General features: G+C 40.1%; 1 protein-coding gene across 2 annotated transcripts in view; it reads left to right on the top strand.

Moving 5' to 3' along the window:
- The first annotated feature begins 743 nt into the window (after positions 1–743).
- LOC142495895 (protein diaphanous homolog 1-like) overlaps positions 744–17,368 on the top strand; it is a 31,875-nt gene continuing 15,250 nt past the window's right edge. For both annotated transcript variants that reach the window (XM_075601990.1, XM_075601991.1), the window contains exons 1-8: positions 744–881; positions 3,327–3,421; positions 3,667–3,768; positions 4,237–4,476; positions 6,908–7,037; positions 8,693–8,817; positions 9,798–9,962; positions 11,725–11,860. In XM_075601990.1, the coding sequence (XP_075458105.1) occupies positions 3,350–3,421; positions 3,667–3,768; positions 4,237–4,476; positions 6,908–7,037; positions 8,693–8,817; positions 9,798–9,962; positions 11,725–11,860 (970 nt within the window). In that variant the 5' untranslated portion in view covers positions 744–881; positions 3,327–3,349. The remainder of the gene's footprint in view (positions 882–3,326; positions 3,422–3,666; positions 3,769–4,236; positions 4,477–6,907; positions 7,038–8,692; positions 8,818–9,797; positions 9,963–11,724; positions 11,861–17,368) is intronic.

The following is a 17,368-nucleotide window of genomic DNA, read 5'->3' as shown; positions in this document are numbered from 1 at the left end:
AGATGTGATTTTACTTGTAAAGGAACTGCCCTGAGATTATAGTTTGTTGTAATTGAAAGATTGTACGCAGGAATGAAACTATGCCATAAAAAGCTTTTATGTAAAGTATTTTCTACAACCAAGTTAGAGCTGAGGTAGCTGTTAATAAATATATCCAGTTTTTAATTTGGGACATACTATTAGTACCCCTTATTAAACCCACTTGAGATGAAGTTCTAGGATAAAATGCATGCTTGTCCCTTTTAGAATAAAGAAAATGCTTTACCCTTCATTCTGGAGGAACCTTCCATGCAATCAACCCACCACATAGCAATGCTGTATAACCTTCACCATCATCTTTTATTCATGCAAAATCATTTGATTGTTTTTATCTCAGAAATGCGACCATAGTCTTGAGAACATAGCTGTTACAGAGCAATGGCTTAAACCAAAGCCCACTTAAGTACAGCGTATTTCTAGTGACACTACAACAAACCATTATCATTTGGTAAAATGCATTTCTTGTAACCTTACCAACACTGAATATTTTATTTATTCTTTATTTTATTTATCAACTGTTTTACCAGGAAATAATACATTGAGAGTTACCTCTCGTTTTCAAGTATGTCCTGGGCACAGAGTTGTGATAATACATGGTTGCATTAAATGAACAGTGGTAATAGATTCAATTTACAAACATTGCATGTACAGTTAGAGATAATATATTATTATAGGTGTATATAATTGTTACAGACAAGGTGTTTGAAGAGGTAGAATAATCTGATTTTTTTTTTTATCTCCAGCAAAAAAAGACCAGGAAGGTGGTGATGAGAAAAGAACTGTGCAGAAGAAAAAGGCAAAGGAGCTGAAAGTGCTGGATTCCAAGACAGCCCAGAATCTTTGTGAGTATTTCGCCAGCATAGAGCGTTAGGCCTGTAATATAGAGCACGCTGTTGCGCTACCGTGCGCTCTCGTCAATTACAATTGACTGTGGGAGGCTGACGTTGATACAGTGGAGACGCGCGCGCACGGCTGTGAGCGGTGGCGCGGGAGGCAAGACAAAGTAGCAGAGAATTGTATTTTCGTGCTGTGGCTGCACCACGTGACGCTATGAACCAATCACAGTGCGGCCTAGCGCTGTGATGTCGTAGCCTTGTCCCCTAGCCGTGCGCGTCACCGCTTACCCTCTACAAACGAAACTCCCGTGCCGCATGCACGGCGTTACACGCACCAGCGCGCACTAGATTACAAGCCATAGTCAACACAGCGAGAGGCCCATTCCCAACAGGTCAGGTTTTCGGGATATCCCTGCATCAGCACAAGTGGCTCAATCTGTCACTGCTTCAGCACAGGTGTCTCAATCAAATACAGCCACCTGTGCTGAAGCTGGGATATGGCGGGGCTTGAGGACTGGAGTTGAGCACCCCTGGCTTACATAAAAATACTTATACAAAAAAACTTGCAAGCTATATTTTTGGCTTTTGAACTCTTAAGACCACTTAAAGAAAGCTTTAATTTTCAGGGCTTAACAGTAAAACATACCACATTGCACTCAACTTCCCAGAAGTTAGATGCAAATGCAACAATTTATTTATGTTTAAGGATACACAGACCAGGGAACAGTAGATGTGCAGCTTTAAACCACTTCTGGAAAACATGTCACGTGGCTTCGAATTTGAAGAGGTCTTTAAACCTGTAGCTGTTTCTGAGAGGCGCAGATCAAAGATAGATCTATTTGCCCACTTATAATATGAACATATGATTAAAAACATTTATGATCCTTTAAACCCTGAATATGTTAATACAATTTGTGAGAATAATTCTATTCCTCCAGATGGAAAGACATGTGCTGCACTTTAAATTAAAGTAGAAATTCAACTTTATTCCATAATCCTTTTCTGAGGGAGAATATTGCACATAAATACATTTTATTATGTTGCCTGACTGTATAAGTTATTTATGAACGGTATAATGTCCACAATGCCAACTAAATATTGCAACAGAAATAGGCGTGATTTACTAAAACATTGATGGATGGCAGTCTCAAGTTTTTTTTTTTTTTTTGTAATGCAGCAGGTGTGCATTGAAAAGTCTTGTTTCATAATTCCCTCAGACAAAGCAACATCAGAATTTACGTTGGGACTCTCTGCCCTACACCTGCTGTTTAGCCAACAGCCTGCAATATGTTGTATATCTATATACATGCAAAACCTGGCATGTGTGTGTCAGTTTCTGTTTCTTTAGACAGTTTCTCTGCAAGTGAGAGTTTAATGCTTATTATTCATGGGGTCTATTCTGCAAGCAGATAACTGAGACAATCACTTTGACCATCTGTGCACTTCAACATCTTCAACATGACATTGTCGAACAAGCTTTATTATGTACAGTTCCTGGTGTCTACATAAACAGTTTTTAACATTTTAAGACGGCTAACTTGCTGGGACAATCCAAATCACTGTCCCCCTCTCCTCTCACCCCTCCTCCCTCCCCTCCCCCACACACACCCCACACTTCTATGTCCTTGTTCTCTCTTTCTATAACTATCTCTGATGCAGGGACAGTGTTAATCTGCTTGTACCTGTGTGGCATGCAAGAGCAGGGTGGGCAACTTCAGTCCTCGAGGGCCACCAACAGCTCAGGATTTCAGGATATCCCTGCTTCAGCACAGTTGACTCAAACAGTGACTCGGGCAATCACTGAGACTGAGCCACCTGTTCTAAAGCGCGGGGATAACCAGAAGACCTGTTGGTGGCCCTTGAGGACTGGAGTTGTCCACCCCTGTGCAAGAGGGTTTTTTTTAAGGGAGGGAGGAGGGGGGGTGGGGCAGGGTGGTAATCATGCTTACTGTTCTCATTGAGTTTTTTTATGACTACCAGTAATGTTGTTTTATTGGTTAACAATATCAACATTACTAATTGACAACATAAAACTATTATTGGAAAGCCTATATTTGCATTTTTAGTGTACAAAAATGTTTCAATGACCAGTTTCAAGAATTGTGCACCTGATAACCTGCTCCCTGATGAATTAAAGCAATTTGACTTAAAGTGAGAAAAAGTGTACTATTCTAAGACCTGACTTCAATAGGCACCGCTAAACATTGTTTTTGACCGATTGGTGTACCATACTGGAAAAGCCTGTACATTTATATTCATACCCTGCCAGATCACAAAGCCTAATTGGTCAGTGTTATAAATTCTGTATGTTAGAGATCTTTTTCTCCCTTTTCTACGATAATACAGTATGAAGGAGAAATTACAGTACCATGTATAGGAGTACAGTATAATGTTTTCAGCTGTCATTGTTTAGATATACAGTTGATTGTCATGATTTTTTTTCCTATTCAGCAATCTTCCTAGGTTCGTTCCGGATGCCCTACCAAGAGATTAAAAACGTGATTCTAGAGGTGAACGAGGAAGTTCTGACTGAATCTATGGTCACGGTGAGTAGATCTTAAATGTCTGAAACAACATCTTTTTCTAACATTTTAATTAAGCCACCCTAAGAAAGTTCTTCTTTTTATTATATATACAGTGTATGTAAATGTATCTGAAATAAGCATGGTGTATCACATCACTCCGCTATTAAACAGATGAATAATCCCTACATAAATGTTACTTTCGAACAGTCATTATTAAAGAAATACACATGCAGCTTTCTAACACGGTTACTGTTTGTCTTCTTTAGAATCTGGTAAAGCAGTTGCCAGAGCAGGAGCAGTTGAATCGGTTGGCTGAGTTCAAGGATGAATATAATGATTTGGCGGAGTCAGAGCAGTTTGGAGTTGTGGTAAGTACTAGGTTTTGTCATTTGTTTCTGGTCTTTTATGTGCATATTATGTTTTTTACTCTAATATCATGCTCAAGAAGGTATAAGAAGATAATTTTCTCTCTAAATCTATTTTAATGATGCATAGGTCAGGTGCTACTGCTCAGATAGTTTAAAGGTCTGTATGCATCCAAAAGCTTACAGGTGCTGTTCTAATTACAGTATACTGTATGTTAGCAAGGCATGGAATTGAACTGGAGTTGCAGTGTTGCTTAGCGTGCCACTCACTAAATGAGCTGATGTGACCCCAAAGGTCTGTTCTTCAGCTAACCACAAAAAAAGAAAAAGTTTGGGTCTCAAATCTCACGTCAGTACAAACATTTCATGAAAAGATAAAACTTGAAAACTATCAAGTAGGGGATTAGAAAAATAGACAATTTGTGTATAGTTCTCCTAAATGCTCTCGCTCTAATTTTTATATACTTTCAGATGTGCTCTGTCCCCCGTCTGCGCCCACGGCTCAATGCCATCCTCTTTAAACTTCTGTTCAACGAGCAAGTCGAAAACATCAAGCCAGACACCGTGTCAGTAACAGCAGCCTGCGAAGAAGTGCGCAAGAGTGCAAGCTTTGCTCACCTGTTGGAGATCACACTGCTTGTCGGGAACTTCATGAATGCTGGCTCAAGGAATGCTGGTGCTTTCGGCTTTGACATTAGTTTTCTCTGCAAGGTAGGACACCTTTCGATTAAACAAAGATACCTTAACACCATCTTCTGGAGTTTACTCTCTCACGTCTACATATGGATTTTGGGCTTCCCCTTCAGTTTTGTAGTGTTTTCTCATACTCAACGGTAAATTTCTATTGTCATGTGATGCTAGGAACAATATTGAAAATTAGAACCATTTTGTGCATACGACAAGACCCCACAGGGGCTGGCACCTAATTTGAACTGCTGATTCTGTCTGCTGTACAAGCTTGATAAAAATTGCTATATCTTCAAAGTTGATCCATCGAAAGGGAACCTCCAATTCTTCACAAATAATGATTACTAGTACATTGAATCATACACTGGTGGTGGTCAGTAGTTTATGTATTTAGAAAATATTCCACCAGGAAGTAATACATTGAGTTACCGCTCCTTTTCAAGTATGTCCTGGGCACAGTTCTGATTACAATACATGGTTACATTAAATGAACATACATTATATTTAAAGACATTTCAGGAACAGTTAACGCTTTATCTGTAGGCATTGCTGCCATTAATTATTAGAGATGGTTAGAGGACCAGGTACAGTATAAAGGTGACTGCGGAGGGATACAAAAAATAATAGGGATGAGGGAGGCATGATACAATTTATATACATTTCTATTTGATCTTCAACTTACAACTCGGTTCAAATAAATGCATACAAAATGAATCTATACAGTATCTTCATATAGCGATAAAAATATGCACACAGCGCACTGGGGGTCAGTACAGATATTAATATTATATTTGTACTCACCCCCTGTGCGCTGTGTGCATATTTGTATCGTATTTCTGAGAAAGCCCAAAGGTTTATCTCGTTGAGCAGTAATTGGCGAGTGACACCATGCGCCCAGCATCAAGGGGATCTTTCTTCTACCTACACCACACATCAGACAGCACGAGTGTGGAATCTTTGATCTTTATTCAGTATCTTCATATAGGATTATATTTGGGTTCATCAGAGAAATAAGATTTATGGGGATACTAATAAAATAGTAACGTTTTTTCAACATATTTACATTGAAGATCAGGTTCTAACATACAGCCGCGCCAACGAGTATTCTAAAACTTATCTGGGGCTATCACCAACAAGACTCAGGTACATGCTGGGTAGATGCTGCAACATTTCAGTGACATTTCTGCAGACAGACTAATGGCCCATCAGATTAACACAGCGAGGGTCCCTGGCAGTCCCATTCAGTTTCAATTGATTGCCCCAAATTTTCCAAGGCAAGTTTTAGATTGCTCGTCAGCGCACCTGTATCGTGAAGATTCTCAGGGGAGCCAAATCTTACAGAATGTATCAAACGATCCATTTAACAAACTGGTGAGAGTTTCCATAAGATTAAGTTCTCTTCATTTTTGAAAAATCCTAGTCATTGGCTTGGCAACAATAACTCTAGCTAAAAGATGAGTCGTTAACCCCACCTATATTGTATTTGATCCAATCATACTGGCGATATGTTTATCAGTTTAAATTATTCATCAACAAAATAGCGCCCAAACGATTCTGTGGTTTAGAAGATGACCGGCGCGTTCTGGAGACATGGCGTTTGAAGCTACCATCTGAAACTATTACACTTAAGCCTTAAAGAACCCCAGTCGAATGGAGCAAAGTACACCCACGAACGAAAAGACCTACCTAATTTCCTGTAGAAATATGTCCAATTACCTAAAGATCAGTAAACAAGATAATTAACTTGTAACATTTTAATAAATGAACACTCTACCACCAACAATGGCTCGGTGACGACAATATATTTTTTAATGCTTTAACAATTATGTAGACATTTTGGAGTTTGCTGGTGTATAGAATGACCTCTATCATTAATCGCCTACGAAAATGACATTACATTTTAGTATAACACAGCAACGGTGTATGCAGTATTTGTTATAGGTGCCATTCCGACATTATTATTTTTATACATGGATGGGAAGCTGGGGTCCCCAGAGTTGAAACTTAATATTTTCAGCTCTGGGGATACCTTGGTTCCTGGGATACTTACAGCTGAAGGTAGGCCTGGTGCTTTCCCCTTTAGGGGGAAACAAAATGCAGGTTTACGTGTCACATGGGCAAATAGGAAGAGGCAACATCATCCACTGTGGCTTCCTATTAGCCCGTGTGATATGGGGAATTTAAATACAAAAAAGTAGTGGTGTTACTTTCTTCTGCAAGTGTCGGGGCGTTCCCAAGGCTGAAATTAACATGTTTCCCATGCTTCCTGTTAAAGAAAAAAAAAAACTGGAGCAAGAGTTCCTGAAGTGGGACAGCTCATTTAAAATAAATATTTATATTGGGATTAATGAAATGCATCTAAATTCTCTAAAGAACTGTTTAAATGAACGTTAATGAAGATGCCATCACAGGCATTCAGTTAATTCTGGTGATTTTTTTATTTTCCTTCCCCAAGCTGAAAGATACAAAGTCAGCCGACCAGAAGACCACACTGTTACATTTCCTGGCTGAGATCTGCGAACAGGAGTACCCTGATGTATTGAAGTTCCCAGATGAACTGGTTCATGTAGAAAAAGCCAGCAGAGGTACCGCACTCTTACAGGCTTGTTAAATTAACTGTTCCAATAGGTTTCACTCTTTGTCCCAAATGTTCAATTCTTGCTTTTTTATGATTGGACTTGGACAGGTCTGCCAACAGAATCAATGGAATATCACTAATTTTATTAAATCGAAAAAATACTGTGAAAAAGCGCTAAAGTGTCTATAATTCAATAAATAAGTGTTTAAACAGTGATAAACTCTTACATGAGAATAGGCTGCGTGGTAACTACTGCCCTGTACAGAGAGAATCAGAACAAACAACAAAATAACCTGGCACCAAATAATGTCCAATGGTGATAGGTCCTGAGATCTTCAGTGGATAAGCACAAGTGCTTGCAGATCATGAAACGAGAAAAACAGAAGGGTCAAAACATAGCGTAAAACTGCTGGGTAACGTCAGCCTACACTAAAGACAAAACATACACTCTCTTAGTGACTGACTATAAAATGAATTTAATAAAAATGAACTGTCAATAAAACAAAGACCACAGAACTGACTGGAGGACAGCTGGTCATCCAGAGTTGATAAAATCAAAACCCTACTTACAAGAAAGGGTGACAACGAGCAAAGGTGGATAGAGGTAAGTGTCCAACCGACATCAGGAAAAGTTCCAACAGAGCTCTACTCTGTGACGTTGGTGCTGTCGCCGGAAAAGCCTGATGTCAATCACGGGGAAGCGCCATTGGGGGAAGCAGGCTCACTGGAGTACTCACGCCAACACCGTGTGGAGCTACTCCTCCACCCTCACTGCTCCTCCTCTACGCCCGGCAGCTAGTGCGCGCCCGCACGCGTGTGCCCGTGAAGTAAAAGGTACACAAACCTCGCCGCTCGATCACCGGATGAAACTGCAAGTCCTGCAAAGTACTGTAGGCAGTCCAGAGGGTGACTAATAGCACCCGCCCTACGCGTTTTGTATAACTAATTCTACTTCCTCGGGCTGATAACAATCAGCCATATGTATCTTGTTATCAGCCCCTGAGGAAGTAGAATTAGTTCTATGAAACGCGTAGGGCGGGTGCTATTAGTCACCCTCTGGATTGCCTATAGTACTTTGCAGGACTTGCAGTTTCATCCAGTACTCCAGTGAGCCTGCTTCCCCCACCGGCGCTTCCCCGTGATTGACATCAGACTTTTCCGGCGACAGCACCAACGTCATAGACTAGAGCTCTGTTGGAACTTTTCCTGATGTCGGTTGGACACTTGCCTCTATCCACCTTTGCTCGTTGTCACCCTGCTTCTTGTAAGTAGGGTTTTGATTTTACCGACTGTCCAGCTGTCCTCCATCGTCAGTTCTGTGGTCTTTGTTTTATTGACACAGTTCATTTTTATTAAATTCATTTTATAGTCAGTCACTAAGAGTGTGTATGTTTTGTCTTTAGTGTAGGCTGACGTTACCCAGCAGTTTTACGCTATGTTTTGTCCCTTCTCTGTTTTACTCATTTTATTCAGATTTATTATAGGAAATTTCAGTGTTTTTGTCCATAATTGCGAAATATTGCTTTTTTGTATTTTTCACCTTTTGTCTGTTACCATATGTCTTGTCTCAGAGCTGTGAACTTCTTGGTGCTTCCTTAAGCTATAATTTGCACCTATCTTTAGTGTAGTCTTATTTTGGCCTTTGTTCCCTTCTTATTATAGTGTCTGCTGAATCTTTGCAAAAAAACTTGGAGAAGATGAAAAAGCAGATTTCAGACCTTCAGAGAGACATTGAAACCTTCCCACCAGCAGAAGACGATAAGGATAAGTTTGTGGAAAAGATGACAATATCCTTTAATCATCTGTAGCTGTATTAAAACTTCACCTTCTCTCAAATTCTATTATGTGGGAAAAAATTATAATACACAGTTAACCCAATAGTATTTTTTGCAAGTGTAGAATTCCATTTGGGGCCATTATTCAGAATAAGGCAAGACTTGTATTATTTTAATTTCTGCATTCGAATCAGCTCATTTGAGAGATCTCTTTGGCTTCGGCGGGATTTAAACATGGCGGAGATATCTGGACCCCATGTAACTCGGGAAGCAGGGGGTCCCTGGAACTGAAATTAATGCGGTTCAGCTCCGGAGACCCCCTGCTTCAATACTGTTATTAAAATAAAAGCTGTGCTATCGCCTGTTAGAGGCGCGCAGGTAGAGTGACCGATTTAGTCTCACTGTTACTGCGCGTCTCACACACAGGTGCAACACGGTAGGATTCAAACGGCGCGAGTCCCATTCAGACCCTGGGACCCCCGCTGTGTTAATCCCGATGGATTATTAAGTCTCCTTACTGGGACACGGCGAGCACGGACGAATAAAACACGGTGCTGCCGCAGATTTAGGGGTGGCACTGCGAGCAACCATAATGCTGCATCTGTATGTATACCAGCAAAATGCTACTACTGTACTCCTTTGTGCTTGAAATGCTCTACATGTTTCAGTTTGTTACCCTTCTATTTCCTTTTGTGCTCTCCCACTTAATAACCTATATTGCAGATATTATATTTTGATTCACTTAACACAAAGCAAAAAAGTAAACAATTTTGTAAACATATAGACCGATATTTACTAAGCGGTGCTATTCCATGAGACGCTTTCTGGTGCCGGAAGATGGAATGGGGCCGTAAAGTGTCTTATGGAAATAGCCAATTAAATATAAGCCATAGTGCAAATTACACTTCCAATTCTGAAGTAGAGCAATGGTGCTTATTTTATTTGGCCCACGTGGGACAAGATATTTACTTTCCTTGACAGTTTTAAGGTACGTATTTGTCAAAGATGCCCAAGAACAGTATAACAAGCTGTGCATGATGCATTCCAACATGGAGACCTTGTTTAAAGAGTTGGGAGAATATTTTGTATTTGACCCCAAGAAAGTCACCATTGAGGAGTTCTTCCTAGACCTGCACAACTTCCGTAACATGTTCTTGGTGAGTTAACTGAAATGCATGGCAAATAGGACTGGCTGCAGAAGCTTGGGCAACGTTGTTCTATTTTTTCCATAGTGCTTTCTTGCAGACCGATTTGTATCAACATTGTAGTTTTCTGAAGTTTGCACCCAATGATGAGGGCTTGTGTCTAAGTTGTGGACTTTGTGTGCATCAAGGGATTAGTTTACCCAGAAATGTTGGTTTTTTGCTTTATGCCAACATGTTATTTTTACCCTGTGTATGCTAATTGTTTATAAATGGGCTCTGAGTATATGGGGGAAATAGAGATCCCATCCCATCCCATGTGATGCACTCAACTCCACCAATAGTTATGTATATGTCTTCACCTCTTGAGAGTTAACTAAGATGTGGGCCGGATCAGGAACCGACTAGCTTGAGATAATATCTTTTTGTACATGCAGTACTGAAGCTATACATGTGTATACTTATATATCTCAAATTAATCTACCAAAATGAGGGCCAGATCTAGAACCTACTAGAAGTGATATACAATACAGACAATATTGAACCTATCCAAGATACACTGGAAGGTGTACTCATTACATGCCAATATCATTTGTGAACCCAAATGAAGGTGATTGGGTTTCAAAACCACAGGCATTGAAAGGGTGTTCAGAAGGCAATTAAGCTGGTGAGACCAATATATTTGGTTTAAGAGTATTTCCTATTCAAATCGAGATATTCTTTTAATCTAGCACGGCAAGCGCTATAATTTAGGTTTTAATCGAATTTGTGTTTTCAAATTAAGTAAAATTGGTATGTTTAACTATTAGTGGAGTTCAGTGCATCACATGGGATCTCTCTTTCCCCATATACTCACAGTTTCTATCCCAGATAGCACCACTCCAGAAAGTTCAGTTCTTTAGCTGAGCAGGACCAATTTCCCTTCCCCTCCCCCTCCCCACCTACCTTTTCCCCATTTGGATTAGAAATAGGCTCTGGCACATAAATTAAAGATTGTGCAAAGAATAGCTACTACAATGGTACATGGCCTACATCATGAAGGCTAAATTAGCTCAATATGTGCAGCTTGGAGGAGGGAAAGGAGATGGGGGATATCATTAAAACTTTTAAATATATAAAGAGATTCAACGAGTTGCAGGAGGAAAGTATATTTCAGAAAGAGAGAGAAGTGCTAGAACATGAGGTCATGTTTTGTAGCTTAAGGGTGACAGACTTAGGCCGCGCTTATAGCGAAGGCGCGGCAAAACAAATGTATTGCCACCATCACGTGCGTTTATAGTACAAGCGACGCGACGGCTTGGTCACGATCGCTGGAAGTCAAGTCAATTTGATTTTTCCAGCGACTGCAGCATGACGTTGCTGTTGCCGGTTATGGCACTATAAGCGCAGCCATAGGGGAAATATGAGGAAGTACTTCACAGAAAGGTTGGTGGATTTGTCGAATGGCCCCTTATCAGAAGTGGTAAAGGCCAATACAGTAAGGGGATTCCAAAATGCTTCAGCTTGACATAAGGCTATCCTAATTATGAAAGCCAAGAATCAAATTGGGTCTGAGGTTATGCAACGGGCAGCCTAAATGAACCTTTTCAGTGCTCAAATTCTGTGTTTCCTAGAGTGCTTTTATTCCTGTGAGAGCTGCTTCTTTTTGTATGTATGTACAGTATGTCTTTATTTATATAGCGCCATTAATGTACATAGCGCTTCACATTAGTGCTTTGAAAGTGTAGGCTTGGCAACTTCTTACTTATGACATATTTGTTTTGGCCTCTTTGTATAGCAAGTCCTAAAAGAGAACCAGAAGCGACGCGAAACAGAGGAAAAGATGAAACGTGCTAAACTGGCCAAGGAGAAAGCAGAGAAGGAACGGCTGGAGAAGCAGCAGAAGAGAGAGCAACTCATTGATATGACTTCAGGTAAGGATGGCCGAGAAGTATTTAGAGACAGAGTATGAATATTATAGGTCCGGACAGAAACATAGGTGTATGTCCTAATGTTACTGGAGAAAGGTATAGTGGGAGAGCGGTTGCTTTACCAATTTGAATATTGAGAGTATATTCTATGGTATCCTGTTTCCTTTTGCTGTGATGAGCAATGCACTACTTTATAACTGTCAGTAGCAAAGGTCTTTAGAAGTAATATTGGTTAGGGGCTCACAGTAGTCAGACATGTTATGGGTTAGACACTTTTTTCTTTATCAAATTTGACATACTGCACCGACACACTTTATTCGAGCAAATACCCAGTATGTACCTGGAATGCGCCGCTCCTCACCTCTGACAAGCCCCGTTGCATTTGCCTTCCCAGCCTGGGTTCATGCCTGGCTGACGGGCGGCTGATCTGTTAAATGATAATGATAATGATTAGGATTTAATAGGCTGCAATGCTTCGCGTGTCTACCAGATGGCATAAATTCATGAATTGTAATGCAGTATATATATATATATATATATATATATATACTGTGCAGTATTGCAGCCAGCGGGAATAAAATGCTTCAATCCCTGCCTGGAAAATAACCCAATGCACTCGGGCAGAAAACAGTCACAAACCTCAATACACCCGGGTATACCCGAATTCGTGGGACTAGCCGAGCTCGAATAAAGTGTGTCGCCAGTGTATGATGGGAATTGTTCTAAAGCCCCTATGAAACCCATATGCTTGTGAAACTGTACAGTAAATCGGGATGCTTATGAAGATTGGCATTTATGGCACATTGGGCTTTAGGACCCTGCATGAGTTTCCAGCTTAGCTGCTAGGTGTGGGTGGCAGGTGAGATGTTGGCAGTCAGCAAAGACAAACTTGAATAAATCTATATAAAAGTTATGTATCAGTATGACGAACACCGTAGGAAGATGTGAAGTGCAAAAGCTGAATGCAAAGTAAAAGCAGAAAGTAAAGTAGGATTTCTCAAAAAAATAAATAATATATACATGTGTAAAATATTGAAATCATTGAAACATTGAAATCCGCAGTACCAGATACTTTCTTTGTATTAACACTGTAACATAATGTCATTGATACTTTGTTTTTAACATTTGGAATTGTTGAAGTATCCACTACTGACTTTGTGTTTTCATTGAAATTGTTTTATGGATAGTATAGAACAAACAATTTGTTCCCAGCACTCAAAATAGCTTGTCGAAATAAGAATTGTTACTGATCTATAAAGATTGTACACGGCAAACAACAACACATATCCATGATACGCAAATGACTGCTATAGACTAACTGACAGATCAAAATCACATACTCCTGCAGTTCGCAGCTGGCAGCTTACTCATCTGGTCTGACATTCTCTAGGACTTTGGAGACTGTTTGTTATTCTGGGGGTCTTGCCACATTATCTACTGTAGTCCAGTGGTTCTCCATGCAATTAGTACATTAGCTCTATGTTGTTTCACTCAGAGATTACTGTTTCTTCTTGGTATTAGAGTGCCTTACTGCAATTTTATGAGACAGTTTCAGGTTTGCTTTAAATTCTAGAGTTCATACTGCAATTGTCTGTTATAGTCTGTGCTCATATCAGTAGTGGTATATTCATATATTAGCATAATGCCACTTCTGTTTGCGTTAACTTGATTTAGTGGTCATAGAATTTATATTGCATTTTGTTAGGTCCAGCCTGTTCTTCTAGAGGTAGTGCCAGATACATTTGGTGTTTATAGTACCCCACTGAGGGATATCTATTTATGGACATTACCCTTTTTTGTATCCATTGATGTTTTGTTCATGTTATTAGGGAGCACCTGTTTGTGACAGGGGTAAGGGAAGTACCTAGATCGGATTGATCTAAGGGAACGGGCCAGAAGAAGGGGCTAGGTGCCCCGAAACATTGCCCCCCTTATTCTCCTGTTATCTCCCTCCCCTTTTCTTTCCCCTTGTCTATCCTATTGCGTTTCCCTTCCCCCACTTAGGATTTTTGTTCTGTGCATTATGTAACATAGGAGTATGTGATTTTGATCTGCCATTTAGTCCATAGCAGTCATTTGCGTACCATGGATATGTGTTGTTTGTCTTGAACAATCATTATATATCAGTAAAAATTCTTATTTCGACATATTCTATTTTGAGTGCTGGGAACAAATTGTTCTATATTGTAACATTGGAGGGAATTGGGGTTCCTCCTTGTTCCTGTGCACCATTCAGATATTCACCTCTCTATAAAAAAATTTCAGCACCTAAAAATTAAGCACTTCCTGTTTTATGGAAAGTGAACCCCATTATTGATGAGTCAAATTACGGCTAAAAAGTCACACGCCGTAGTTTTGTGAATTGCTGGTCACTTGAACATGGTTTAATGCTGACATTTTGGGGATCATCCTCCAAGCTGAATTGACAAGTTTTTTTTATCATGTAAGAGAAGCCCTTAGCTTGAATGTGTTTCAAATTAGAGATTTTTGGCTGTGATAGGAAGTTTGAGGTTTACAAATCTAAATTGAGCTCAAATCACGTTAATATTCTTGAAGGAATGAGGTGCAGAGATTGTTTTCTTTGGAAAAGACGTGTTGTTTTTTCTGATCTTCCTCAACTCTCGAGCATTAAAGGTCTTCTGGACAAGTCCATTGGCAAACTTGTGTCCTGACCTGTCTACTTCCTGCATGCATACATTTTCACTCCGTATCCTCTGGGGGAATAAAAATCAAGAGTTAGAAGTTTAAAATGTTAAGTTCTGACACATTTTATCTGAACTTAAATTGTGGTTGGAGAGGTAGGAGGAGAAATATAAAACAAAAGAAGTGTCATTGTTTCCACATTTTCCAGCTTGATCGAGAAAGCAGAAGTAAAATCAGCCAGGGTCTTTTGCCAAGAATATTGTCAGTGATACAATGTTGTAGCGCTTACAATTTATATGATACTGTACAATACAAGATGTATTTATTTGTTTGATAGAGGACACAATAGGATGGTATACTACATAAAATAAACTACAGTATATAGCAAAGTTGTAAAACTAAATCTGAAAAGTCTTTAATGGTCTATTTGTTATCTGCTGGCTTGGCGTTTCAGAATTGAACTGTTCTGTGATAGGTACCTTTGGAGGGTTTTTACTTACTCATGTCACATAGCAGATCTTTCCACATCTCTAAGGAATGTAACTTGTTATTAATTGAGCAAGCGATTTCCTGTATGACCCGTTACTGATGAAGGCCAGATGCTGTTTCCTGCCTTTGTCCTGGACAACAGAGCCTTATGTCCCTCATTCACATAAAACGTATCCTGTTGATTATTTAGACTCTTGTATTTCACTACCATTGCAGTGATAGAAGAGCCTCTAAACCTGCACTTTTGCAGACACTTTAACATTGAAAGTGTTGCTGCAGCATCTCATATTCGGAAATCAATATTTAATTAAGCAATACGAAGTTATTTCCAACAATCTGAGGTTTATTGTACTTAAAAATGGAGATCCAGCACATTACCGGAACCCACCATCAATAGTTGGACTAATACTATACTATAATTATCTGCCCCACGTATACTTTTACCGCACTCTAACAACCAAGAGAGGCTCTCACATTGGCTAATATATGAACTTTGTGGACAGCTAAGACTGTGCTTATAGTGCCGGCGTCGTCGTGGCAAAACAAATGTATTGCCGCCATTGCGTTCGCTTATAGTAGAAGCGGCGCGACGGCTTGGTTGCGATGGCTGGATGTCGTCAGCTTGATTTTGCCAGCGACCGCAGCGTGACGTCGCTGTCACCGGCGACGGCACTAAAAGCGCAGCCTTGTGCACATATCTCCTAAAATAAATACGTGGGTTTGTGTTGCAAAGATTTGTGTACATTGGGGATACTTTTAATTATCCTCTGTAGAATAAGAAAGTTTTGGAAGCCCAGAAATATATTTGGTTTTAAGAAGATGTGTTGCTGCCGCTCCTCTAAGAACAAATAATTGCTTTATTATGTGTCATTTTAGTTTTTCCCTGCACCATTCATGTCTAGTCTTGTAATCTGGGTCAAGATTTGTGCCTACACTCCACCAGCAGATGGTGCCATTGGTAGAGTGTCTGTGCTGCTAGTAAAGCAGTGACAGATGTTCTAATGTGCTTTTATAGATTTAGGTTTCATCATGAACTGTTCCTATGGTGACCGTGAGGCAAAGATACAGATTTATTCTGTGTTAACCCTTCCCTCCTTGGCCCCCTTGAGAGGGAGGATTTAAAAAAAAATGTATAAATCCCCTTTTCCTGCCCTCTCATTTCCTTTGTGGTTTGTGGTGACAGAGCAAGCTATAGCTTCCTGTGATTCGGGTTTCCCCTGTCGGAAGAAATAGCTGACCCAGGTTGGTTAGAGAGTAATTATCTGATATTCCTCAAGGAGGGGATTGAATAAGGCCTTTGTGAGACCCACAGTTCCTGCAGAAAAGGGTAGAGTACACAGTTTACAGGGCTGTTGGGGTTTCATTGCTCTGGTTTTATGCCTGCGAGGGACAGAAAGTATTGCATATATATATATTTTTATCACATTATTCCTTCAATAACTGTATGGGACTCAACTGCCATCTTACTGTTTTAAAGGTTAGGAAAAAAAAAAAAAAAGCATTTGGCTTAATAGAAATTCATTGCCTTACATCCCTCTCGCCTCAGCCCCCCATGATCATGCCCCCCTCTGTGGCCGGGGGGGGGGGGGGGGTGGGGTCCTTCTGAAGACATTCAGTTTAGCACCTTGAAATACTAAAGTCCCATTTTTTTTTTTAAACTGTGCCAAAACAAGTCAACTAAATGAAAATTAATCTTGTACCCTCTGCTACATACATTTAGTATACATGACACAAAAACAAGGATACTGTGTGCTTAGTACTACAGTTGTTTCAACATGTATAAGATATTTTATTCTGGTTAGGATAGAAACAGATATCTCCTCCAATGAACAACCATTGCCTTTTAGCAAACAAACAAGAGCTTCAGTTACAGTTTGTATTTTTTTTTCCCCGGTTGCTATTTTGTAAGAGTCCCATATAACCTCAGTGCAACTAAATAAGCAGCTTGTGGATACTTGTGTACATTTTCCATTTGTATCCGGCAGATGGAGCATGGATCAGGCTGCAGCTTTCTGTCTCTGACCTTTAACCTCCCTCCCCTCCCTTTGCTTGTGCAATGCAGACAGGGAGGACAGGTCTGCACTGCGGTGTAGGGAGTGGATGTAATAATGAACGTCAGCAAGAAGTTCCCATAACTCATTTGTTTTCTCTGGGCACCGTTCCAGACCCTGGGCTTTTTCCTGTGTACAGCTTCCTTGATTCAGAAAAGCTGCATGTGCCGAGACACGTGTTGACGGACATTTTTTTATGACCAGTAGGGGGGAAAAGCAGTTTGAATGTAAAATAATCTCCTAGAAACGAATTAGAAGTATGAGACAGAGATTAAGCCCAGCACAGAGATTCCTAAACAGCTGGTCTGTAACTACAGATTGAAAAATA

The sequence above is a fragment of the Ascaphus truei genome, chromosome 5 (genome assembly GCF_040206685.1).
Source record: "Ascaphus truei isolate aAscTru1 chromosome 5, aAscTru1.hap1, whole genome shotgun sequence".
NCBI classification, from domain to species: domain Eukaryota; kingdom Metazoa; phylum Chordata; class Amphibia; order Anura; family Ascaphidae; genus Ascaphus; species Ascaphus truei.
The sequence above is the reverse complement of the archived record's forward strand: the minus strand, read 5'-3'. Positions and strand labels throughout refer to the sequence as shown.